This window comes from Aethalodelphis obliquidens, unplaced genomic scaffold (assembly GCF_003676395.1).
Source record: "Aethalodelphis obliquidens isolate GAN/ISIS:26980383/991018 unplaced genomic scaffold, ASM367639v1 scaffold108, whole genome shotgun sequence".
NCBI lineage: Eukaryota > Metazoa > Chordata > Mammalia > Artiodactyla > Delphinidae > Aethalodelphis > Aethalodelphis obliquidens.
Window position 1 is genome coordinate 298,063 of NW_020838052.1, and position 26,455 is coordinate 324,517.

Here is a 26,455-nt window from a genome sequence, read left to right on the forward strand (position 1 = left end):
CATTTACAGATGAGGAAGCTGAGGCTCAGAAAGATTAAAGTAACTTGCTCAAGGAGACACAGGTAGAAACTGGTGGGGCCAGGATTGCACTCCAGGTTGGTCAGCCTCTAAAGTTTACTCTCTTAACTTCCACGCAACGCTGTCCAATACTGACAATTGGACATGTAAATGAAAGGAAAAGAAAACAAATGATAAGATCTATGTGCAATATTCCATAGAATTTTTCATAAGTAAAAACAATCATCTGGTTTTCTTTTAAGAAATTTCTGAAATTTCTTTTCAGAAATGTAACTGCTCTTGAAATGCTAACACCATGAACTGTATTACCTTGAAAGTGCAGTACTGGCTCTCAATGAATATTATTAGGAATAATAACAGTGGTTGGGCATGCCAGGTACTCTGATGTTGGTTTCACAGATAAGAAAGACAAATGAGGCTTGAAAAAGTAAAATAACTTGCTCAAGGTCACTGGCATGCCTAGACTTGCATCCAAGTCTGTTTGACTCCAAAGACATTGTTCTTTCCACTAAGACACAACACATAATGGAAGTCTAATACCTGTTGAATTTGTGGTCAATTATAAATAATAACTATTAATATTTATTGAGCACTTCCCATGTTCCAGGTTCTGTGTTAAACACTACATATATCATCTCATTTAATACTCAAAATAACTCTATGAGGTAGGTACCAATTCTTCCATTTTTACAGATGAGGAATTTAGAGCACAGAGAGGTTAAGTAATTTGCCCAAAGTCACAGAACTGGTAAGTGGCAGAGCCAGATTCAAAGCTACATCATTTGGCTCCAAAACCTACACAACATGTGCGTTAACTGTGAAGTGTTTCTCAAGAACCTGGAAATAAGATGAAACTAGTAATGGATGGAATTAGCCATGTGAGGTAGTCAACAAAGAAATAAAAATGTAACAAGTAAGTGACTGACGAACTTGAGAACACACAAAACTCCACTGACCTAGGAATAATCTCAAGAAGACAGAACTGTAATGTAAGAAGATTTAATAAGCTGCAACAATTAATTATCTCAGATTTTGGAGAAAGGGCAACTGAACAGAAAAAGGAGAGTCAGCAAGGCAATCAGCAGCAGCTCTGTCTAGGGAAGATGTCTTAGCTAAAAACAAAGTCAACGTGAGGCTTTCCCTGGCCTTCCCTGGGCTACTTCTAGAGTAGATAACAGTACCCCCAGAAATCTTAGCTAAGAGAAACTTAAGATCATCTACCATCCCTTGTTTTCCCTCAGTTTCCCCATCTGTAAAATAGAGAGAATGATAGTATCTATTTCATAAGTTCCTATAAGGGTTCAATGACATACTCCATGTAAAGCACTTAGAACATGTTGTAGAACATGTTGTGCCTGGCACATTGTAAGAACTCAATGCCAGCTAATGTTACTGTTCTGATTCCATGCCCCCAGGCAAACTTCTGATACCATGGCCTCCCTTTCAGCTTGCTCTTAGAGAGAAAGCTCCGGTAGACATGGTTAAGAGCATGCATACAAGAGTCAGCCAGGCCTAGGTCTGAATCTTATCTCTAACAATTAGAGTTGTTATCCCGTTTCAGAATTAGCACAGCACAGGGCTTTGGAATCAGTCAGCTCACGCTGGAATGTCAACTCTAATACTAACTTGATGGGTAATTTTGGGCAAGGTGCTTCATCCCTCTGAACCTCAGTTTTTTCCTGTTTAAAATGGGAATAATAAATACATGTATTTATGAGTGACTGGAAAAAAGTGTACAATATATTACAATAATTATTTCTTCTCACTGTAAATCAGTACTTTATCTTTCACCCCCTCCCTTCTCTTCCCTTCCCCCACTCCTTTAGCCATATCCACATAGCTATTTCTGTGATCTTGGTTAATGTGAGTCAACCACTTACAGATGGATCCACTATTATTGTACCAAAAATATCAGGTTTTTCAGACTGTATGCCTACTGATCAGTCCCTGAATCATGGTGAATTCATCAAGGCTGCACTACCTTATGGGAGACTATCTGAGTGACTAGTTTTCCTGCCTGGTGCAATCCCTTTTTGCTTACTGAGCAGCTTCTGGAAAAAGCTGAAAAGCTTTGGAAAAATCCAAAGTCACTGCTTTCTGGCTTTGGAGTACATTACAAAATGCTTTGTGTGGGGGACTTACCATTGTAGTTCCATTTGGGGCTCAAAATAACATTAAAGCAAATTTGTATTCCTTGAGAAAACATTAGACAATGGGAGTTAACATGGATGCAATGAGGGCTGGTTGTATACATGAGAGCCGAGCTGGGATTGAGGGCTGACAATAAAATTGCCTTGCAATATGGTCTAATCAGTGACCCTTGTGAGGATTAGAAACCACATATAAAATGTCTAGTAGATGGCTTGGAAGAAAGTAAGCACTCAAGAAATGGTAGCTACTATACTATGAGGAGCCCAGCAGTCTGAGGCCATTACAAGATTTTGGATCACTACAGGGGGAAGGGGGGATGCCTATCGAAGACCAGTGAGTTTAAGATCATTCTGAACCATTAAGAGTAAGCAGAATGGCGATGTCTCCTCCCCTCCCATCATCAGCAAAGGCAAAAGTCCAATTTTCTAAGCATCTCTGGTAGCCCCTCAGAAGTTCAGGCATGCTGGTGGAGTCCCACTGTTAACTTCACTTTGGTCCCTTTATGGCTGCATGTAGTGCATACTATGCTAAGTGTAGGTCTTTAGGACACAGTACCTGGTTTCTATCTTGTGGTCTCACTCAGGGAAAAGGATGACACTGCAGCCCTGTGGGAAGAGCCTGGGCAGGTTAACCCTCATTAGACTGCTAGAGAGCAGGCGGATGAAATCAAATGCTGGGAGAAGCTATGAAAGCTCCCAGGTTTCCATGCCTGATCTCTCGCAATAAAAACAAACAAACAAACAAACAAACAAACAAACAAAACAAACGACAAGAGGTATCAAACAGAAGCTAGATCATCTCAAAAAGGTACTTACTTGTTTATTTCCTTTTTTATGTCCTTTGGATCCTCTACCAGTCTGCTCTTTTCCATGCCTTTAGAAAGTGGGGGGAAAAGTGATCATGAGGAACACATAAAGCCTGTACCTCCATTTTCACTTAGTTAACTACTCACCTCCTCTAGGAAGTTTGACCCTCTTAAGTTAGATGCCTCTCCTCTGTGTTACCACTGTAAACCTCTATCTCTGTCATTTCTATGTCATACCGAATTGTCCTGTGTCCCAAGTCCTCCTCTAGGGCAAAAACTTTTTCATCAAGGCAGGGCATTTTTATATGTTTGCTGAACTCAACTGAAAACTGGCTTTAAAAACGCAAAGTTAGTTAATGCCTCTTACCTTAATAGAAGGGTTGAATAGCTGGGCATTTTCCCAAGAGCACCTTGATTGACACTAGCTTATACCAACCTATTCAAATACATACCCCTTTCCCGGCCCACCGACAGAAACCACTTGCATGCCAAAGGAGCCATGACCCCTGGAGGATCTGCTGCCAGCCCACTGGCCCACAACCATCCCGGCAATCTCTAGTTTTCCTCCTTGGGGTGGGATTGGATGGAGACCTGGGAAGAGAGGAAGAATGGTAAGTGCACGGTAGGATAAGAGGTGGAACAAAAGATCTACAGCCCACCTACTCTGTGTATTTCCATTTCTCTATGATAAAAAGACTGTGATAACAACAAAGGGTCATGGTGGAAGCAAATTTTGGAAGAGGGTGTTGAAGATCCGTACATATCCACTTTAGCAAGTGGGGTGCGCCTGATTCATTTTCCAACTACAGAGCCTGCACACAGTAGGCATTCAATATTTGTGGAGAGAGAATGAGGTCTTAAGATCTAGCTATTGGAAAATTATAGGCCAAAACCACTTTTGATTCAAATACATGTCACTACACACTGGAGGATTAGCCAAACAATCAAACAAAACAAAAAATAATGAAACCAAAGTAACAGTAATTTATGATTAAAAAGTAAGAATAGCAACAGTTGAAAACCAGAACCAATTCAAGACAAGATAGCAGAGCTCCTTAAAACAGGAATCTTCAACTCTGTGTGTGAGCTCACAAGCACAGTACAGCTCTGTAATTTGCCACAAAAGGAAGCCTTCATAGAATACAGAATTCTAGTAAACCTTTAATTTTAGTTTGTGGAAAAAAACCCAAATATTAATAACTCTTCACTCACTTAGCAGGTTGTTAGCAAAGAGCTCTTCATTTATATAAAAGTGGGAGTCTAAGGAACTAGGTGACTAGCTAATCCTAAGAGGGCAAGAAAGACTTGCATTTGGGGATCCTACTGTGGCCTTTAAGGAGTCAGAAGGCTCCTCATGAACCACTAGTAACTGGAGACTAGGCATCAGTGAGAGCTGGGGCAATGGTGAGGACCTCCCAAGAACTTGGCCTTAATTAAGGCTGTCTTCTGAGACACAGTAAAGTCAACATGCAAAGAATGAGAGCAGGCATCTATAAAGACACCTTCAAAGGATGGAATGAATGGCTGGCTCCCTGGTTTGTGAGACTTAATCATTACTTGATTGAACAGAGCAGACACTCACACTGCTCCTCTAAGCACAGCCTTGAGCTAAACATCCATGCTGAATTTTGTGACCCTAAATTTAAGACAAATTTCAACTTCCAGCTTTATTATTTTTAAAGTGACGAGCAATACACAACAAACAGTTCAACCATAGCACTCTCAACCGATCACAGAAACTTGGTATTTCATGTTAAAATGTCCCCATTAAAATACCCTGTTTCGCCAGGGGACAAGTTGTTTGAATTATCAGGGTCAGTATCTGACCTACCTAAGTAAGAACGTCTGTTCTTCATTAAGCCACAGCTCAGATATCACCATAATGTATACATACGTGTGTGTATATACATGTGTGTGTGGATCCATGTGAGTGTGTATGTATTTGTTTTCTTCACTAAACTGCAATTCCCTGGAGGGTACAGACTATGACTTATTTCTCTCCATGCTTCTGGAAATGTGTTAGATCTACCCTCAGAGTGGAAATGGGTACATCAAGCTATGGCTGTTTGCTGACGCTGGTCATTTACTTACCTACCATTGCTCTTCCTGCAAGCTCCTGTGCACATCTGCCTATGGGGAGAGAGTGAGCTAACCAGCAACCATGAAGACCCAGTTCACATGAATTACACTTCTCAAAAGTAATAAATTGACAAAAAAAGTAATAAAGTGACTCTTGGTTTCTGCATCAGTTACTTCATGAGTGGTTTGGTGAGAGTCAAATCCTTAGGGATCAATCACCTCTATGGAGAGTGGTCTGGGAAGACAGTGGGCTCTCCTCCACAGGCTACACCCCTCCATCTCAGTAAGCTCCTCTTCAAACCACACCATAGCACAGAAGGTAAAGATATATGTGAAACTGCTGATTCTGTAACTGGCAGTAATTACTGGATGGGTTACTATGAAATAGACTGAGTTTGACAAACACCTCATTCTTAGGTACTGACCTGCAAACCCCCGACTCCTTCCTTGAGGGGGAGGTGGCATTGGGCCCATGGCTCGAGGGTAAAGCGAAACTGGGTAGAGAGAGGGCACCATGGGAGGCACAAAAGTAGGTGATGGAAGTAGAGCAGAAGGCAGTGGATAGTTCATGTTGACTCCTTCAAGGATGCTCTGTCTCATCTTCTCCACTTTGGTTGCCAGGTCAGCCTTCAAATGAGGGACGGAATAATAATAACAGCTGCCATTTCTTGAACTTCTCCTATGTTTCAGGCACAGTATTGGGCAGTCTAGGTACAGTCTCACAATCTATTCCCACTAAAAGAATCGAGGCCTGGAGTTAAATGGCTCAAGGTGACATACTCAGGGAAGCCTGTCTGGCACCAAAGCCCCCACTCTGCATGACACAAAACTACCATCATACTAGTTCTGACTGAGGGCTTGTGAGGCACCTTGACTAGGTCAAGGAAGACAAATATAACAAGAAGTATTTACTAATTGTCTATTACACAGCCAGCAATAGGCTAGGTTATTTTTTTAAGGGGGAGGTAACAGAATAAGGTAAAAGAGAGAAAAAAACTTGACATATACAAACGCTTTTAACCTTCTCCCCCATACCCAGGATCAGAGACCATGACCTCTGTCCAGGATAAGTCCATGCCTCTAGTCCGGAGGTCAGGAAACTTGTTCTGAAAAGGGCCAGATAGGTTTTGTAGGCCGTACTTTTTCTGTCACAACTACGTGACTCTGCCACTGTAGTGTGAAAGCAGTCATGGACAATATGTAAATGAATGAATGTGGCTATGTTCCAAAAAGCTTTATTGGAATAAAAATTCAAATTAAAAAAATTTTTAATAGTTTGCTGACCCCCTGCTCTAGTCTCTCAGCTTATATCCCACAAATGGACAAAGAAGTAAGTAAGGGCTCCTTTCCCTTGACTTTTCTCATCTTTTCGAAGGTTTTACTGCAAAAAATATCCCCTGCTTTTACTCTGCCATCTACTTTACTACCCTCTTCTATTTCCAAAATAGTTCCTTTATAAAAAATATCATCACTTTCAAAAGTGACTTACAGTTTTTATAAATAAGGGAAATGAAATTCTAAGAATTGGGGGAAAGGCATATATCTGAGTATTCCATGGGGAAGAAATAACTTGGAGCAAAAAAAGGAATATGAAAACTTGAAGCTCATTTAAAAAAAAAAAACGCTTCCCAACATAATTTTGTAACATGTACATATCAGACTCTGGGCCTTTGGGATCATCCTTGACCAGGTTAGGTTACGGTCAGACACATTCTCCCACTTCTGCTACCTCCTTCCCCAATGTCTTGGCTCATTTTCCGCTTTCTGTCATTCATCCCCACAGAAGATCAGAGACAGTCTTAGCAGCTGCCCAACATGTGGTACCTGGCCATCGCAGAGCTCAACCAGGGATACTCGCTCCCGGCCTGCTTTAATTAGCTTGCTCTGGAACAGCTTGCCATCGAAGTAAATCCAGGGGCAGCAGTGTTCCCAAGGGACTGGCTGGCCACAGGCATCATTAGCAAACAGAGCTGTGTCGACCCCACTCATGAAGAGGGCAGCTAGCTGGATCCCTCGAGCATCCAGTTTCTCAATCTGAAACCACCACAGAGGAAAAACTACCATTAAGAAATTACTGTTAGTGCTTGCTTCGGCAGCACATATACTAAAATTGGAACAATACAGAGAAGATTAGCATGGCCCCTGCACAAGGATGACACCCAAATTCGTGAAGCATTCCATATTTTTATTTACAATAACCAGGACATGGAAACAACCTAAGTGTCCACCAACAGATGAATGGATAAAGAAGATGTGGCACATATATACAATGGAATATTACTCAGCCATAAAAAGGAACGAAATTGAGTTATTTGTAGTGAGGTGTATGGACCTAGAGTGTGTCATACAGAGTGAAGTAAGTCAGAAAGAGAAAGACAAATACCGTATGCTAACACATATATATGGAATCTAAGAAAAAAAATGGTCATGAAGAACCTAGGGGCAAGACGGGAATAAAGACACAGACCTACTAGAGAATGGACTTGAGGATATGGGGAGGGGGAAGGGTAAGCTGTGACAAAGTGAGAGAGTGGCATGGACATATATACACTACCAAACGTAAAATAGATAGCTAGTGGGAAGCAGCCACATAGCACGGGGAGATCAGCTCGGTGCTTTGTGACCACCTAGAGGGGTGGGATAGGGAGGGTGGGAGGGAGGGAGACGCAAGAGGGAAGAGATATGGGAACATATGTATATGCATAACTGATTCACTTTGTTATAAAGCAGAAACTAACACACCATTGTAAAGCAATTATACTCCAATAAAGGTGTTAAAAAAAAAGAAATTACTGTTATTGGTTACATTTGCTTATTCCTGTTTTGCTGATTATTCCAGTTAAATTAGAACATGTTGCCTTTCAATACAGACATTTGAGTGCATAAGCAGCCTCCATCCATTTGTTTCCCTGAGATGGTTTGGATGATACTAATTACGAAAAAAAAATCAGCTTTAAAACCTTAAAAAGACACCCACTTGAGAAACCATTTTTTCTGCCTGTCAAATTAGAAAAAAATTAAAACAAAACTAAAGACCAAAAGAACACCCAATGCTGATGAGGATATGGTGAAATAAATGGGCACACTCAAATAAAACTAATGAGTAATGTATATTACAATTAAGCAGTATATATCAAGAACCTTAAAAATGTTCACATTTGTTGACTCAGAAATTCTACTTTTAGGAATCTATTCTAAGGAAGTAGAGATGTGAATAAAGCTCTATGCATAAAGATATTAATTACAGGACTTCCCTGGTGGCACAGTGGTTAAGAATCTGCCTGCCAATGCAGGGGACACGGGTTCAAACCCGAGTCCAGGAGGCTCCCACATGCCACAGAGCAACTAAGCCCATGCGCCACAACTACTGAGCCTGCGCTCTAGAGCCCGCGAGCCACAACTACTGAGCCCATGTGCCACAACTCCCGAAGCCTGCGTGCCTAGAGCCCAAGCTCCGCAACGAGAGAAGCCACTGCAATGAGGAACACGTGCACCGCAATGAGAAGCACGCGCACCGAAACGAAGAGTAGCCCCCGCTCGCCGCACCTAGAGAAAGCCCGTGCGCAGCAACGAAGACCCAATGCAGCCAAAAAAAATTTTAAAAAAAGATGTTAATAATTACATATAATAGGTGAAAACTGGAAACCAAATGGCCAACATTAGAATAATTAAATGATACATCCATATGATAAAATATTTAGCAGAAATTTTTAAGACATAGAAAATATGTGCTATATTAAGTTTAAAAATACAGTATATAATTACATAAATAATATTTCAACTATGTAGAAAATACCTGACAAAAGTCTGGAAAAAACCATCAAAATGTTCACAGTGGTTATCTCAAGTTGACCTGTTAGATGGCTTTACCAGGAAAAGGGGAAGTACTTGCAGGCCCCCTCCTAGGTGTGGTGTGGAGTTGTCAGTACCTGCTCTAGCACCAAGCAGTATCACATTTACTGTAAAAAGGAACCCACACTGTCTGTCTAAGACTGTTTTCATCTTTTCCTTAGTTGACCCTACTGAAATCAAGATTTTGTAAGACTTACTAGACTTTATCTTCTAGTTTATACTAGGGCCTGAAAGGACCATGGCTACTGAAGTCGGAAGAGGAATGTCCTGCATTAGTACCTAATATTTATTGAGTACTGTGTACTTAAAATGTGCTAGACACTGTTCTAAGTGTTTTGCATGGATTATTTTATTTAATATCTTCATAACCCTACAAGTAAGGAAACTGAAGCTACAGGGGTTAAGCAACCTGCCCAAGGACACATAGCTAGAAGGTAATGAAGCTAAGATTCAAAGTCAAGCCAGCCTGGCTTCAGAGCCTGCCCTCCAACCTACTATATTTTACTGCCTTCAGTTATATGGTGGATTTACTTTCTTCCTTATGCTTTTCTAGACTTTCCTCTAACACCCAATAAGTATTATTTCAAAAGGGAGGGTAGCACAGGGAATTATACCCATTATCTTATAATAACCTACAGTGGAATATAATCTGCAAAAGTACTGAATCACTGTGCTTACACTTGAAACTAACACAATATTGTAAATCAACTATACTTCAATAAAAAAGGGAGGGTGGACATTTACTCAGAGACAAACAGGGAACACCAGGATAAGTCCCCTATAGCATCTTTTGTAAGAGTTGGAAACCTTACTGTGGCCTATGGGCCACAACTTATTTGCCTTACACAATATCCATTTTTTTCTACCCATTCTCACCTATCACTACGTGAACAGTGTTGGCTTTATTAATAGACATAAATATTTGGCTAAAGTAAATCAAACATTTACCTGCAGAACTTACTCTTCTCCCCAGCTCCAGGAAAAAAAGACCTAAAATAAAGCTATGAGCTCATAAAAGAAAGAATTTAAATGAGGATCGATCAAATCACCTTGAGTTCTTGAAGCTGATCTGGTTCATAAAGCTGAGTGGATACTGCCTGTGCAAGGAAGGTGTCTAGCTCATGGCGATGCAGGATTCGGCCACCAGGCCACTGAACCATATATCTAGAAGATAAAACCATCATTAGGTGACAAAAGCTCATTTATTCATTTCACAAACACTTATTAAGCTAGGGTCTGGCCATGGGCCAGACTCTAGCTAGGTTCTGATAATTCCAATGAAATAACGTAAAAGAATCTCTGCCTTTGGTTACTTACCATCTAGGTAGTAGAGGAGACAGGCACGTATGTCAACAAAGACAGGACAGTGTGTTAAGTACCAAGATAGAAGAATGCACAGGGTGCTACAGGAGCACAGAAGAGGGCTACTACTGGAAGAGTAAGGAAGGCATCCTGAAGAAAAAGTCAATAGGAGCTGTTACAAAGGGCTATAGAAATCAGTGAGACAAATGGTGGAGAAAGGATGCTCTAGACTGAGAGAACAGCATGTGTAAAGGCATGAAGGTGTGGAGTTCAGTATGATATACCAGGGCCCATAGTGCTGGAGTTAAGCAGGTTTGCAGTGACAGGAGGTGAGATTAGAAAGTAGGCCAAACTATGGAAAACAGTATGGAGATTCCTCAAAAAATTAAAACTAGAATGACTACATCATCCAGCAATTCTACCTCCTGTAATGCTATATCCGAAGGAAACAAAAACATGCACTTGAAAAGATACCTGCACCCCCATGTTCACTGCGGTATTATATAGCCAAGACATGGAAACAACCTAGGCATCCATCAATGAACAAATGGCTAAAGAAGTTGTGGTGTTTATATACACCATGGAATATTATTCAGCCATACAAAAATGAGGAAATCCTACCACTTACAACAACATGGATAGACCCTGAAGGCATTATGCTAAGCGACATAAGTCAGAGACAGAAAAATATTGTACGATCTCACTTATATGTGGAATACAATAATAAATTTAAAAAACCCCACCAAACTCATTGAAAAGGAGATGATATTTGTGGTTATCAGAGACAGGGGATGGGGGAGGTGGGGGAGGAGGAATTAGAAGAAGGTGGTCAAAAGGTACAAACTTCCAGTTAAAAGATAAGTAAGTACTAGGGATGTAAAGTACAACATGGTGACTATAGCTAACACTGATGCACGGTATATAGGAAAGTTATTAAGAGAGTAGAACCTAAGAGTTCTCATCATAAGGAGAAATTTTTTCTCTTTCATTTTTATTGTATCTATATGAGATGATGGATGTTAACTAAAGCTATTGTGGTAATCATTTCACAATGTATGTAAATCAAACCATCATGCTGTAGACCTTAAAATTATACAGTGATGTATGTCAATTATTTTTCAATAAAACTGGAAAAAAAAGAAAGTAGGCCAGATCGTGAAGGGTCTCAGAAACAATATTAAGAAATTTGGACCTTCACCCTGAAAATATACGAAGACAGTTAAGGATTGTCAGCAGGAGATTGGTTTGATATTGACTGGCTCAGAGGGTAAGGGACAAGAGGTATGGATACCAGTTAGGAGGCAACTGAAGCAACCTGTGGCCAAAGAGGTCTGAACAAAGGCACTGGCTGAGGGCACAGAGAAGGCCAGGGGACAAAGACAAGAGTTATTAAGATGATATATTTATCATATTACTATTACTAGTATTTACATTATTATATATACTATATAAAGCATTAAATATTACATTATAATATATGCAGGAAAGTATAAGTTACTCATAGGAATAACACTTACTACATGCCTCTTGTATTCTAGATACCTTGCCAGGAACTTTATATACATAGAATGTGGTAGAATAGAATAGAGACTTGGAATCTGACATACTTGGTTCCAACATAGGTTCCATTACTTTTATATGTGACTCTGGGCAAATGCCTAAAGCTCTAGGGACTTGAGTTCACTCATCTCTAAAATGGGGATAATACTATCTAAATCTCAAAGGTTGTAATAAGTAAAGGAGAAAATGAATGTAAAAGCACTTAGCATATGGCATAGCAGAACTCTTGGTTACTATTTGTAACTAATTCAATCATGGTATAATCCTTCTTTTACTATTTGGTGAAGCCTCCCATATCTTATATTAAATTCTCACACATACAAGAATCTGTTTCTACCCTATTTATTCTGTGTTTTATTTCTCATGCCAGTACCATACTGACTTAAATTTTAAATATGCTTTAATATTTAGTGGTCTCTACTTTTACTCCATGTCTTTCCTCCATGTCTTTGAATTTTAAGCAACATTTATGATTTTATTCTGATTACAAAAGTTCAAGTTCATTCTCATTCAGAAAACATTTAAAAAGCCAAAAAATGTATGAAGAAAATGAAAAGTAAAAACGGAAATAATTTGTAATCTTACCATTTAGATATAACCACTGTTAAGTTCACGATTTTGGCTTCTTTCTTCCTAGCATCTCAAATCTCAATTTTTTCTCTCTCTTTCACACTATATATAGAATATTATATCTTGCTTTTTCCACTCAACATAATACTATAAGAACCTTTCATTCATTAAATACTTTTCAAAAATATGATTTTAAATGACTGTATGTTCCTTGTATGTTTATCAATTTACTTAAATATCCTATAATATTGGACACTTATACTGTTCATTGTTTTTCTTTTATTATAAAAAATACTACAAAGATATTCACATATATAAATCTCGCTGTATCTCTGATTATTCATTCCCTTAAGATAGATTTCTAGAAGTGGAATTATTATGTCAAAGGTTATGTCCATTTTAAAGGTCCTCAATACATATTGCAAAAGTGTTTTCCAGGGCTTCCCTAGTGGCACAGTGGTTAAGAATACGCCTGCCAATGCAGGGGACACGGGTTCGAGCCCTGGCCCAGGAAGATCCCACATGCCACGGAACACCTAAGCCCGGGCGCCACAACTACTGAGCCTGCACTCTAGAGCCCGCGTGCCACAACTACTGAAGCCTGCGCGCCTAGAGCCCGTGCTCTGCAACAAGAGAAGCCACTGCAATGAGAAGCCCGCGCACCACAACGAAGAGTAGCCCCTGCTCGCCGGAACTAGAGAGAGTCCACGCACAGCAATGAAGACCCAACACAGCCAAAAATAAAAACAAATTAATTAATTAGAAAAATTGTTTTCCAGACCCATTTGTCCTAACTCCCAGTAGTATGTCAGCATGAATTATCATTAATCTTTGATGTTTTTATGGGCAAAAAAAGTCTCTTGCTATTTAAATTTCTGTCTCTTTGATTGCTAATGATGAGGTTGCATATTTTTCCCAAACACGTATTTACTTCTATGGCTGGTCTATGTCTATCATAGACATGTCAGTGAATTTGCTTGTTCTGTCTATTGCTCTGTCTCAGATAATCTAAAGCCTTAATCTTTATAATAGTGACAGCTATTTGGACACACAGTGGACAGCTGATCCAAGTCAAATCAATCCATGGCTTGCCAGAGTCTTGAGAATTTGAGCTAAGAGATTCAGAGGATGATGAAACAGACAAGCAGAAAGAAGAGCTACACAGGTCCGTGAGAGAGTGGGCAGTCTCTGTTCCTGCCTTTCCAGTACTATTCCCTGTGTACACCACTTTTCTGGTCCTTAGATGACTATGAGACTACCTGTTATATCTTTACAACAAGATAGCTAGAGTGGCTTTTCTTTCTTGTAAACAAATGAATCCGAAGAGAGTGTCATTTACCCACTTTTGTTTGGGGATGCTAGTATTTAAAAAGCTTTTATATATTGAGAATACTGACACACTGTCTGTTATAACTGTAGCAAATATTTTCCCAGTTTGTCATTTGTCTTTAATTTTATGTATTTTGGCATATAGATATAGTCATAGTTATTGATCTTTTTACGTCTTTCCTTTTTTGTGGGGAGGGTCTCAAGTCTTTATTTTGTTCTTTAACACTACTTCATTTTTTCAAAATAAATCTTTTATTTTGCAGTAATTTTACATATACAGAAACTTACCAAAAATGCTTTATTGAGGCATAGTTTACACACCATACAATTCATCCATTGTAAGTGTAGAATTTAATGATTTTTAGTAAACTTACAGAGTTGGGCAACTATCACCACAGTTGAGTTTTAGAACATTTGCATTGCCCCCAAAAGATTCCTCAGGCCCATGCGCAGTCACTCCCCATTCCCACCCCTGGGCAATCACTTTCTATCAACTTTACTATCTCTAACAACTTTCTATCTCTATAGATTTGCCTTTCTGGACATTTCATATAAATGGAATAATATAATATGTGGCCTTTTGTGTCTGGCTTCTTTCCTTAGCATAGTTTTTATTTTAATTAAACTTTTAATTTTGATATTATTGTAGATTCACATGCAGTTGTAAGGAATAAAAATGAGGGATCCCTTGAACACTTTACCCAGTTCTCCTAATGGTAATATCTTACAAAACTATAGTACAATATCACAACCAGGTATTGATACTGAGCCAATCAAGATACAGAACAGTTCTACTCAAAAAGACTGTTCATTCATTTATTCATTCCATAAACAATATGCATGAGCTGAGACTCTACTGTGTGTTAGGCATGAGTTCAAATCCTGGCTCTGCCATTTAGTAACGGTTTGAACTCAGGAAAGTCACTTCACCTCTCTGAAACTTGCCTTATCTGTTCAATAGGGAGAATAACAACACCTTCCTCACAGAGTGGTTATTGGTGGAATTACATTCAAATTGGTGAGCACTTAATGAGAGCTATATTGAGTAGGGAACTCTCAATGAAGTGCTTCTTATTCCTCTCCCCTGTGGGATCCATAGGGTCTCAACCTTGGAAATCCTTTTATGTTAGCTTCAACTTAATCACTGTGTACTTGTTGTTTCCTGAAAATTGTTTGTAGCTTGGGCCAAGACCTTAGATTATGGTGTTTGTATAGGACTCAAATGTTCTAGCCAACTCCTTTGACATCCAACCATGTTTTGGGTTTGCCAACTCCCTTTTGCAAATGAATAAACAAGCAAACAAACAAAAACTAGAAAGCATCTTTTTTGGAAAGGAGCATAAAATAAAATTTAAGGAAAAGAGTGAAGTTGGAACATGGTCTAAGGTAATTCTGCCATATCCACTTGAACCCAGGTCAAAATGCTTGATCATTAGCTCACTTGCTCACCCTCTCCCACAGCTCTGGCATCTTTTCCAGCTCTGGGATGATTCCCAACAGAACAAGGAGCCCTACCATTTGAAGAACATGCCCACCCCTTCTTGCTTGTCTTTTCTGTTCATTTTCTGGAAAGATTCGCTTAACATTCTTCCCTTTAATACAGATCCCATCCTTCACTAATTGGTGTGAGAAAGGTGAGGCATTCCATTTTCAAGGCCAGGCCCATGTAAGTGGTTGCTTCTGGCTTTTGCAAGTCCTCCAGCTGGTTTGGAGCAACAGGGAGGCTGGCTGTGTCCCCTAGGAAAGCACTGTCAAACTGTGGGCCTGGGGAAGTAACTTGAGAACAGGCAAGTGGGTAAGTACCTCAGGAGGTAATAAAGCACAGAGCCGGCCAAGGAGCAGAAACCCGGGCCTGAGAAGCTGTCCAGGAGTGTGCTTTATGAGCCTCTGAACAGCAGAGCTCTCTGGAGCACAGGAAACCGTGCATCAAAAGTGCAGCAGGCTTTCTAGTGGCCAAATCCAATCAGGCTCTAATTAGGCTAAGTTTTAGGAGGCAAAAGCCTTGGGCAGCAAATATCTCTACACAAGAAAGTGGTGAGAAGTAAGGCTTTGTCACTAAGACTCAACATCTAACCCTGAAGTCTGGTTCAAGGATTAGATTCTTTTTTTAACTTTTATTTTTATTGAAGTATAGTTGATTTACAATGTTGTGTTAGTTTCAGGTGTACAGCAAGGCGATTCAGATATATATATATCTGTATATACACTTCTTTTTCAGATTCTTTTCCATTATAGGTTATTACAAGATACTAAATATAGTTCCCTGTACTATACAGTAGGTCTTTGTTGTTTATCTATTTTATATATAGTAGTGTGTATCTCTTAATCCCGTACTCCCTCCCTACCTTTCCCCTTTGGTAACCATGTTTGTTTTCTGTCTTGAGTCTGTTTCTGTTTTATAAATAAGTTCCTTTGTATCATTTTTTTAGATTCCACATATAAGCAATATCATATGACATTTGTCTTTCTCATAAAAAAGAATGAAATAATGCCATTTGCAGCAACATGGATGGACCTAGAGATTACCATACTAAGTGTAATAAGTCAGACACAGAAAGACAAGGATTAGATTCCACAGGCCTTATATACCCTCTCTCCACAGCACAACCAGCAGGTTCAGGGAACTGATAAGGTTGATGAAAACAGCACGTGAAAAAAACTAGAAGATTGCCTTATATTTAAAGAATATTTTGTTGTTTTTAAAATGTATATAAACCCTTTATGAATACAGTTTTAGTTTAAGGTATGTTAAGACAGCAACATAGGATAGAGAATTGTAACTTTTATGATAGGATATGTGAGGCTCTTCAGCCAAATAATCTTTTCTGAAAAAGCTGATACACATGCCCCAACCAGTGATTAGAGGTCCAATCTTCTGCAACCCCCAGAGGATATGCTATAGCAGATCATGAAGCGACTTAGGATATTGTTCTGTCAATGAGAGTCAGTGTTCCATGACATTTCTTGAGGCCCCATTATGTATGGAGATGCTTAGGTTTCAGACTGTAGATGTGGACTGGAACCTCTAGGGAGCATATGTGGTGGGTTAACCACAACATATGGAGACGAAGGAGGAAAGAATTCGTCACCCCACTGTTTACTCACTGTTTTCTACAGACTCTACTGCTTAGTTTGCTCCTCAAGTATAAAGTAAGAAGGCTGTTTGGGGGCATTGTTATATATGTATCTATGCCAGATGGTTCTTTTCTTACCTTCTTATTGCTTTATAAGCTCCCAACACTACTCCTATCCCTTCCCTGTGTAGCCTGGATAGGTTAATAACTCCTATGAACTCCCAGAGCTCTCTACACTCACCTCTACTGTTCCGTGCACTTACCACATTGTACTGAAGTTGTCTGTTCATGAGTGTCTCCTCTGCTCTACTGGGAACTCCCCAAAGACAGAGACTAGGTCTTTCTCATATCTGTTTCCCCAGCACCTATGGGTGCTTAGTAGATGTTTGTTGGACAGTCTGGGGGAACTTGAGGGTATTAACCGAGTTTTATTTTAACCTTGTAATCTAACAGTACCTTATACACAGTAGGTGTTCCATGTATATCTTCTCTGATAAAATTAATTTTTAAAGGGCTTAAGGATATATGGTACTAAATGTAAAATAGATAGCTAGTGGGAAGCAGCCGCAGGGTAGGATAGGGAGGGTGAGAAGGAGACGCAAGAGGGAGGAGATATGGGGATATATGTATATGTATAGCTGATTTACTTTGTTATAAAGCAGAAACTAACACACCATTGTAAAGCAATTATACTCCAATAAAGATGTTAAAAAAAAATATATATATATGGTGCTGTCATACAGAGTGAAGTAAGTCAGAAAGAGAAAAACAAATACCGTATGCTAACACATATATATGGAATCCAAAAAAAAATGGTTCTGAAGAACCTAGGGGCAGGACAGGTATAAGACGCAGATGTAGAGAATGGACCTGAGGACACGGGGAGGGGGAAGGGCAAGCTGGGACGAAGTGAGAGAGTGGCATGGGCATATATACACTACCAAATGTAAAATAGATAGCTAGTGGGAAGTAGCCACATAGCACAGGGAGATCAGCTCAGTGCTTTGTGTCCACCTAGAGGGGTGGGATAGGGAGGGTGGGAGGGAGACGCAAGAGGGAGGAGATATGGGGATATATGTTTATGTATAGCTGATTCACTTTGTTATACAGCAGAAACTTAACACACCATTGTAAAGCAATTGTACTCCAATAAAGATGTTAAAAAAAGAAGATATAGAACAGTTCTACCACCACAAGGATCCCTCATATTACCTTTTATAACCACACCTCTCTTCTTCCCCCACTGATGTATTTAACCCCTGGCAATCACTAATCTGTTCTTCATTTCCCTAATTTTGTCATTTCAGCAATGTTATATAAATGGAATCACACAGCAGGTAATCTTTGGGGATTGGCTTTTTTACCTAAGACAATTCCTTTAAGATTCATCTAAGTTGTGTGTTATTAGAAGTTTGTTGCTTTTTGGGAATTCCCTGGTGGTCCAGTGGTTAGGACTCCACGCTTTCACTGCCGAGGGCCCGGGTTCAATACCTGGTCTGGGAACTAAGACCCTGCAAGCCGCTTGGTGTAGACAAAAAAAAAAAAGTTTGTTGCTTTTCATTGCTGAGTAGAATTCCATCATATGTGTGTACAATAGTTGAATAATTCATCCACTGAGAGAAATCTGAGTTGTTTCCAACTTTGGGGTATTACGAATAAAGGTCCTGGGACTTCCCTAGTGGTGCAGTGGTTAAGAATCTGCCTGCCAATGCGGGGGACACGGGTTCGAACCCTGGTCCGGGAAGATCCCACATGCCGCTGAGCAACTAAGCCCATGTGCCACAACTACTGAGCCTGCGCTCTAGAGCCCTCGAGCCACAACCACTGAGCCTGCGTGCCACAACTACTGAAGCCCACGCACCTAGAGCCCGTGCTCCGCAACAAGAGAAGCCACCGCAATGAGAAGCCGTTGCACCACAACGAAGAGTAGCCTCCGCTCTCTGCAACTAGAGACAGCCCACGAGCAGCAATGAAGACCCAATGCAGCCATAAATAAATGAATGAATGAATAAATAAAAGAAAGAATGAATGAATGAATAAATAAATAAATGAAAGAATAAAGGTGCTATAAACATTAGTGACCTTAGTGTACAGGTTTCTGTGGGGACGTAAATGTTCACTTCTCTGGGGTAAATGCCCAACAGTGCAATTGCTGAGTTGTACAGTGGTTTTTAAAGAAACTGCCAAATTGTTTTTCAAAGTGACTGTACCATTCTACATTTCCAACACCAATGTATGAATGATCCAGTTTGTGTTTTCCCCATCATGTAGTATTATCATTATTTCTTACATGAGCCATTCTGAGAGGTGTGTAATGATATCTCATTGTGGTTTTAACTTGCATTTCCCTAATGGCTAATAATATTGAACATCTTTTCATGTGTTTTTTGGTCATCGTATACCCTCTTCAGTGAAATGTCATGTATTTTGCCATTTTCTAATTAAATTATTTGTTTGTCTGGTTTTTTCTTGATGAGTTTTGAGAGCTCTTTATATATTCTAGACACTAGGCTTTTCTCAAATATGTGGTTTGCAAATATTTTCTCCCACTTCGTAGCTTGTCTTTTCATCCTCCTTACATGGGCATTCAACCGGCAAACGTTTTTAATTCTGATGAGGTCCAATTTATAAATTTTTCCTTTTATGGATCATGCTTTTGGCAACAAGTCTAAGAACAATTTGCCTAGCTCTAGAACCTGAAAATATTTCCATTTTTCTAAAATTTGTATAGTTTTATATTTACATTTAAGTCTATGATCCATTTTGAGTTGATTTTGGGGGGAGATATGCTAGTATTTTTATTTTATTTACATTTAAACTTCACCAAACACTGAGCTCAAGTATATGGTGGCCCTTTGTTCAGAGTTTTTAAATGGACAGACAGCTTTAAGGGTGCAATGTATTTAATACTGCACAATATATTCAACAGTTAGAGAATCTAGGGGGTGGTATAACTATATACCTTTATACATTTAGTAGCACAAGTAGAGGGACAAGCCCTGCAACTGGAGGAGAAACCCATTCAGGACTGAACAGAGAGGTCCTTGGTTGCTGAGAGAATCTCCCCTTGACTTCAGCCTCGAGACAAACCAAGGAGTCTGTCAGGACACAAAAACCACTGAATTCAGAACAAACAGGAGCAACAGAATAGGTACTGAGGAATTGGCTCTTGCCAATTAAGATTGTGGAGGCCAGTCTGAAGTGAGTAGGGCTGGCTGGAGGCAGGAAATGTGGCAACTCAAGTCCAGGATCTGTAGATTAGAACAGCAGTCTAGAGACAGAATGGTTAGTGCTTTCTTCAAAAATTCCCAGTTTTTTAAGCAAGTTCCTAGGATGCCTTCCTTAAACAAGGTTGAGTTAATTTTTGTATAATGTTTGAGGTTTAGGTCGAAGTGTTGTTTGTTGGCCTATGGATGTCCAATTGTTCCAACACCATTTGTTGAAAAGGCTATCCTTTCTCCACTGAATTGTTTTTGCACTTTTGTAAAAAATCAGTTGAGCATATTTGTGTTGTTCTATTTCTAGGTTCTTAATTTTGTTCCATTGACCTATGTGTTTATCAGTTAGCAAATACCTCCATTGTCTTGACTACTTTAGCTACAATATTAAGCCTCAATATTGGGTAGAGTGATTCTTATACTTCTTTCTTCTTTTGCAAGATTGTTTTAGCTATTGTAAGGGCCTATGCCTTTCTATATAAATTTTAGAATAAGTTTGTCTACATCCATTAAATCCTTGCATTAAGCCCACAGGTTTTGTAATAAACCTACAGATCAATTTGAGAACTGAGTTTTTCAGTGGTAAGTGTATGAGCTTTCTTTGATTTCTTTCATCGTCACGAAGCATAATGATTTTGAGGTTGATTCATGCTCTGACATGCACCAGTAGTTTGATTTTACTGCTGAGTAATATTTTATTGATGGACATATCACACGTTTATCCATCTACCAGTTAATAGATATTTGAGTTATTTCTACTTTTTGACTATTATGAATACTGTTTCTTTGAACATTCATGTGCAAGTCTTAGTGTGGACCTATCTTTTCAATGCTCTTGGGTAGATACCTAGGAGTGAAATAAATGAGTCATATGATAATTTATGTTTAACCTTCTAAGAAAATGCCAAACTAATCTCCACTTTAAATTCCCACCAGCAACGTATGAGGGAATCCCAATTCTCTGCAGCCAGGCCTACATTTGTCATTGTCTGTCTTTTTTATTATAATTATTCCAGCTGAGTGAAGTGGTGTTTCATTGTGGTTTAAATTTGCATTTTCCCAATGATTACTGAAGTTGAGAATTTTTTCATGTGCTTATATTCCAAACTTATGTCTTCTCTGGTGAAATGTCTATTCACATCTTTTACTCATTTTAATTATTATTTCTTTTATTTATTTGTTTATTTATTTATTTATGGCTGTGTTGGGTCTTTGTTGCTGCGTGGGCTTTCTTTAGCTGCTGCGGCGAGTGGGGGCTACTCTTCATTGCAGTGCACGGGCTTCTCATTGCGGTGGCTTCTCTTGTTGTAGAGCACGGGCTCTGGGCGCATGGGCTTCAGTAGCTGTGGCACGCAGGCTCAGTAGTTGTGGCTTGTGGGCTCTAGAGTGCAGGCTCAGTAATTGTGGCGCGCGGGCTTAGTTGATCAGCAGCATGTGGGATCTTCCCGGACCGTGGATTGAACCCGTGTCCCCTGCATTGGCAGGCGGATTCTTAACCACTGCGCCACCAGGGAAGTCCCTTTTAGTCATTTTTAGATTGAGTTGTTTATTTTCTTATACATTTTAAGAGTTCTTTATATATTGATATGAGTCCTTTATCAGATATATGATTTGTAAATATTTTCTCCAGTCTGTGGTTTGTCTTTTCAGTTTTTTAATGGTGGTTTTTGAAGCGTAAAAGTTTCGTATTTGGATGAAATCTATTTTTTTTAGGTGACTTTTGCTTTGGCGGTTGTATCTAAGAAATCTTCACCTAACCCAAAATCATGAAAATTTTCTCCTGTAAGTTTGATAGTTTTAACTATCCCATTTTGGTCTATGATCCATTTTGAGTAATTTTTGTGTATAGTGTGAGGGATCTAAATTCATCATTTTTATCAGATCAGGTCAAGTTGGTTGCATGAGTCTTCCGTATTTTTGCTGACTTTCTGTCTAGTTGTTCCAGCCATTATTGAGAGTAGGGTATTGAAGCTTTCAGCTATCATTGTTGAAGTGTCTATTTCATTCTTAAATTCTACCAGGTTTTGCTTCATGTATTTAGGGACACTGTTGTTAGGAATACATGTTTATATTGATAATTATTATACCTTCCTGATGAATGGACCCTTATATCACTACAAAATCTTATTTGTCTACAGTAACATTACTTGTCTTAAAGTCTATTTTGTCTGATATTAGTATAGCTATTATAATTCTCATATGGTTATTGTTTGCATGGTATATTTTTTCTATTCTTTGTCTTTCAACCTATTTGTGTCTTTGACTTTAAAGTATATCTCCTGTAGATAGTCCATGCTTTGTATCCAATCTCACAATCTCTGCCTTTTGACTGGAATGTTCAGTCCATTTACATTTGATGTAGTTGTTGATATGTTTAGATTTATAGGTTTCATAACTTTTTTGTTTGTTCTTCTTTTACTGCCTTCTACTGCATTAAATAGATACTCTCCAGTGTAGCATTTTAATTATTTTTGTTGGTTTTTTATATATTTTTAGTTATTTTCATAATGGTTGCTGTGTAGATTACAAAATACATCTTAACTGGGCTTCCCTAGTGGCTCATGGTTAAGAATCTGCCTGCCAATGCAGGAGACACGGGTTCGATCCCTGGTCCGGGAAGATCCCACATGCCACGGAGCGACAATGCCCGTGCGCCACAACTACTGAGCCTGGCACCACAACAAAGAGTAGCCCCTGCTTGCCGCAACTTGAGAAAGCCCGCACACAACAACGAAGACCCAATGCAGCCAAAAATAAATAAATTTATATTAAAAAAACCCTGAAATACATCTTAACTGACAAACCACATCAAATTAGTACTAAGTAATTCCAGTAGGAGGTAGAAACATTGCTCCAAAGAGTTCACTTCTTTCCTCCCTCCATTGCATTATTATTTTCATGTATATTATACCATTATTCTAAAACCAACACAAAATTTTATAATTATTGATTTACGCAGTTGTCTTTTAAATCAGTTAAGTGAATAAATGAGAAAAAATATATTTATACCACTTTTTATATATATCTATGTAATTACCTTTACAGATGGTTATTATTCATTCATTTGGTGTCATTTCCTTTCAATCTGAAGGACATCTTTTAATACTTCTTGTATGGCAAATTGGTAGCAATAAATTCTCTTAATCTTTGGTTATCTGGGGATCTATTTCACTTTCCTTTCTACTTTACAGCTTTATTGAGATAAAATTATTATAGTATACAATTCATGTATTAAAAGTGTATAAGTCACTGGTTTTTAGTATATTCACAGGGCTGTGTAACCATCACCACTAAATAATTCCACAACATTTAAATCACCCAAAAAGAAACCTCATATCCATTAGCAATCACTCTACATTTGCCCCTCCCCCAGGTCCCTGGCAACCACACATCTACAGATTTACCTATTCTGAACATTTCATATAACTAGAACTATATAATATATGTCATTTTGTGACTGGTGTATTTCACTTAGCCTAATGTTTTTCAGGGTTCATCCATGTTATAGCATAAATCATAGTTAATTGCTCTTTATAGTTGAATAATATTCTATTGTACAAATATACCACATTTTGTTAACCCATTCATCAGCTGATGGACATTTGAGTTGTTTCCACTTTTTGGATATTATGAGTAATGTTATATGAATATTCATGAACATGTTTCTTTGTGAATATGTGTCTTCATTTTATGTTCTCACCAGCAGTGTTCCAATTTCTTCACATCCTCACCAACACCTGTTGTCTGTCTTTTTGATTATAGCCACCCTAATGTGTGTCAACTGGTATCTCATTGTATTTTTGATTTGCAGTTTCCTAAAGATTAGTGATGTTGAGTATCTTTTCATATGCTTATTGGCCATTTACATATCTTCTTTGGAGAAATGTCAACTGAATTTTTTTGTCCATTGTAAAAATTAAATTATCTCTCCTTTATTATTGAGTTGTAAGAATTCTTTATACATTCTGGATACTATACCCTTATCAGATATGATTTGCAAATATTTTCTCCCATTCTGTGAGTTGTGTTCTTACTTTCTTCATGGCATTGTCTCCAGCACACAAGCTTTTAGTTTTGATCTAGTCCAATTTATATAATTTCTTTTTGCTACTTATGATTTTAGCATCATATCTAAGAAACCATTGTTTAACCTGAGATCATGAAGATTTACACATGTTGTCTTCTAAAGGTTTTATAATTTGGGCTCTTACATTTACACCTATGATACATTTTGAGTTAATTTTTGTGTATGATGTGAGGTAGAGGTCCAACTTCATTCTTTTGCATATGAATATCGTTATCACAAAACTATTTGCTGAAACGACTATTTTTCCCCATTAAATTATCTTGGTACCCTTGCCAAAATTCAATTGACCATAAATGGAAGGGTTTATTTCTGGGAACTCAACTGTACTCCATTCATTTAAATGCCTATCCATATGCCACTATCTCAATTACTGTAGCTTTTGTAGTAAATGTTAAAATTGGGAAGTGTGAATCTACAACTTTGTTCTTTTTTTCAAGATTGTTTTGGCTACTCTGAGCCCATTGCATTTACACATTAATTTTAGTGTCAGCTTGTTAACTTCTGCAAAGAAGCCATCTGGGATTTTGGATTATGTTAAATATGGAGATCAAACTTGGGGACTACTGCCATCTTAACAACCTTATGTCTTCTTATACATGAACAAGGGATGTTTTTACATTTATTTAAATCTTCTTTAACTGTAGTTTTCAATTTACAAGTCTTGAACTTCTTTTCTCAAATTTATACCAAGTATTTCATTCTTTTGGAGGTTATTATAAAAGGAGTTGTTCTCTTGATTTTATTTTGGAATATTGATTACTAGTGTATTAATTACAATTGATACTTGTATATTGATCTTATATCCTGTGACTTTGTTGAACTCATTTATTTTTAAAATTTATTTATTTAATTTATTTATTTTTGGCTGCATTGGGTCTTCGTTGCTGCACATGGGCTTTCTCTACTTGTGGAGAGCGGGTGCTACTCTTTGTTGCGGTGCACATGCTTCTCATTGCGGTGGCTTCTCTTGTTGCAGAGCACAAGCTCTAGGTGCCTGGGCTTCAGTAGTTGTGGTGCACGGGCTCAGTAGTTGTGGCTCATGGGTTCTAGAATGCAAGCTCAGTAGCTGTGGAGCACGGGCTTAGTTGCTCTGGGGCATGTGGGATCTTCCCGGACCAGGGATCGAACCTGTGTCCCCTGCATTGGCAGGTGGATTCTTAACCACTGTGCCACCAGGGAAGCCCTCATTTATTGGTTTTAATTGTCTGTTTTGTCATACTCTAAAAAAATTGTGGTAAAATACACATAACATAAAATTTACCATCTTAACCATTTGTAAATGTACAGTTCAGTGGTATTCAATACAGTCACATTGTGCATCCATCACCACCATCCATCCCCGTAACTCTTTTCATCTTGTTAAACTGAAACTCTATACCTATTAAACAATACCTACCCATTCTTCCCCACCCCAATTCTGTAGCTCATATAAGTGGAATCATACAGTATTTGTCTTTTCGCGACTGGCTTATTTCACTTAACATAATGTCCTCAAGATTCATCCATGTTGTAGCGTATTGTAGAATTTCCTTCCTTTTAAAGGCTGAATAATACTCCATTGTATGTATATACCACATTCATCACTTGATGGACACTTGTGTTGCTTCCACATTTTAGCTACTGTGAATAATGCTACTATGAACATGAATATACACATATTTCTTTGAGACCCTGCCTTCAATTCTTTTGGCTATATAGCTGGAAGTGGAATTGCTGGATCATATGGCAATTCTATTTTTAATTTTTTGAGGAACCACCATACTATTTTCCACAGTAGCTATCCATTTTATATTCACATCAACAGTGCACAAGTGTTCCAATTTCTCCACATCTTTGACAACATTTGTTATTTTCTATTTTTTGACCTTTACCATCCTAGTGGATATGAAGTAGTATCTCACTGCGGTTTTTTTTTTTTTTTTGCAGTACGTGGGCCTCCCACTGTTGCACCCTCTCCCGTTTCGGAGCACAGGCTCCAGACGCGCAGGCCCAGCGGCCATGGCTCACGGGCCCAGCCGCTCCTCGGCATGTGGCATCTTCCTGGACCAGGGAACGAACCCATGCCTCCTGCATCAGCAGGCGGACTCTCAACCACTGCGCCACCAGGGAAGCCCTCATTGCAGTTTTGATTTGCATTTCCCTAATGATTAGTGATGTTGAGCATCTTTTCATATGCTTATTTGTCATTCCTATGTCTTCTCTGGAGAAACGTCTATTCAAGTCCTTTGCCCCCTTTTGAATTGTTTGTTTTTTTTTCTTGTTCAATTTTAGAAGTTTTCTATATATTCTGGATATTAATCCCTTATCAGATAAATGATTTGCAGATACTTTCTCCCATTCTGTGAGTTGCCTTTTTACTCTGTGGATAGTTTCTTTGATGCACAATTTTTAAAAATTTTCATGAAGTCCA

The 26,455-nt window shown here is 38.7% G+C and overlaps 1 protein-coding gene and 1 non-coding gene across 9 annotated transcripts in view; one reads left to right on the forward strand and one right to left on the reverse strand.

Annotated features, from left to right (window-relative positions):
- FAM120C (family with sequence similarity 120 member C) overlaps positions 1 to 26,455 on the reverse strand; it is a 139,066-nt gene that overhangs the window by 5,156 nt on the left and 107,455 nt on the right. For 4 of the 8 annotated variants that reach the window (XM_027096797.1, XM_027096794.1, XM_027096792.1 and 1 more), the window contains 5 exons: positions 9,955 to 10,069; positions 6,878 to 7,087; positions 5,479 to 5,680; positions 3,427 to 3,565; positions 2,985 to 3,042 (listed from right to left, as the gene is read on the reverse strand). In XM_027096797.1, coding sequence (XP_026952598.1) covers positions 2,985 to 3,042; positions 3,427 to 3,565; positions 5,479 to 5,680; positions 6,878 to 7,087; positions 9,955 to 10,069 — 724 coding nt within the window. Of the gene's footprint in view, positions 1 to 2,984; positions 3,043 to 3,421; positions 3,566 to 5,478; positions 5,681 to 6,877; positions 7,088 to 9,954; positions 10,070 to 26,455 lie in introns of those variants that run through there. The other 4 variants (XM_027096795.1, XM_027096796.1, XR_003430775.1 and 1 more) reach the window with 3 other exon arrangements.
- On the forward strand, positions 7,134 to 7,240 carry LOC113614948 (U6 spliceosomal RNA). The gene has a single exon (XR_003430789.1). It is a non-coding gene; the product is annotated as a U6 spliceosomal RNA (small nuclear RNA).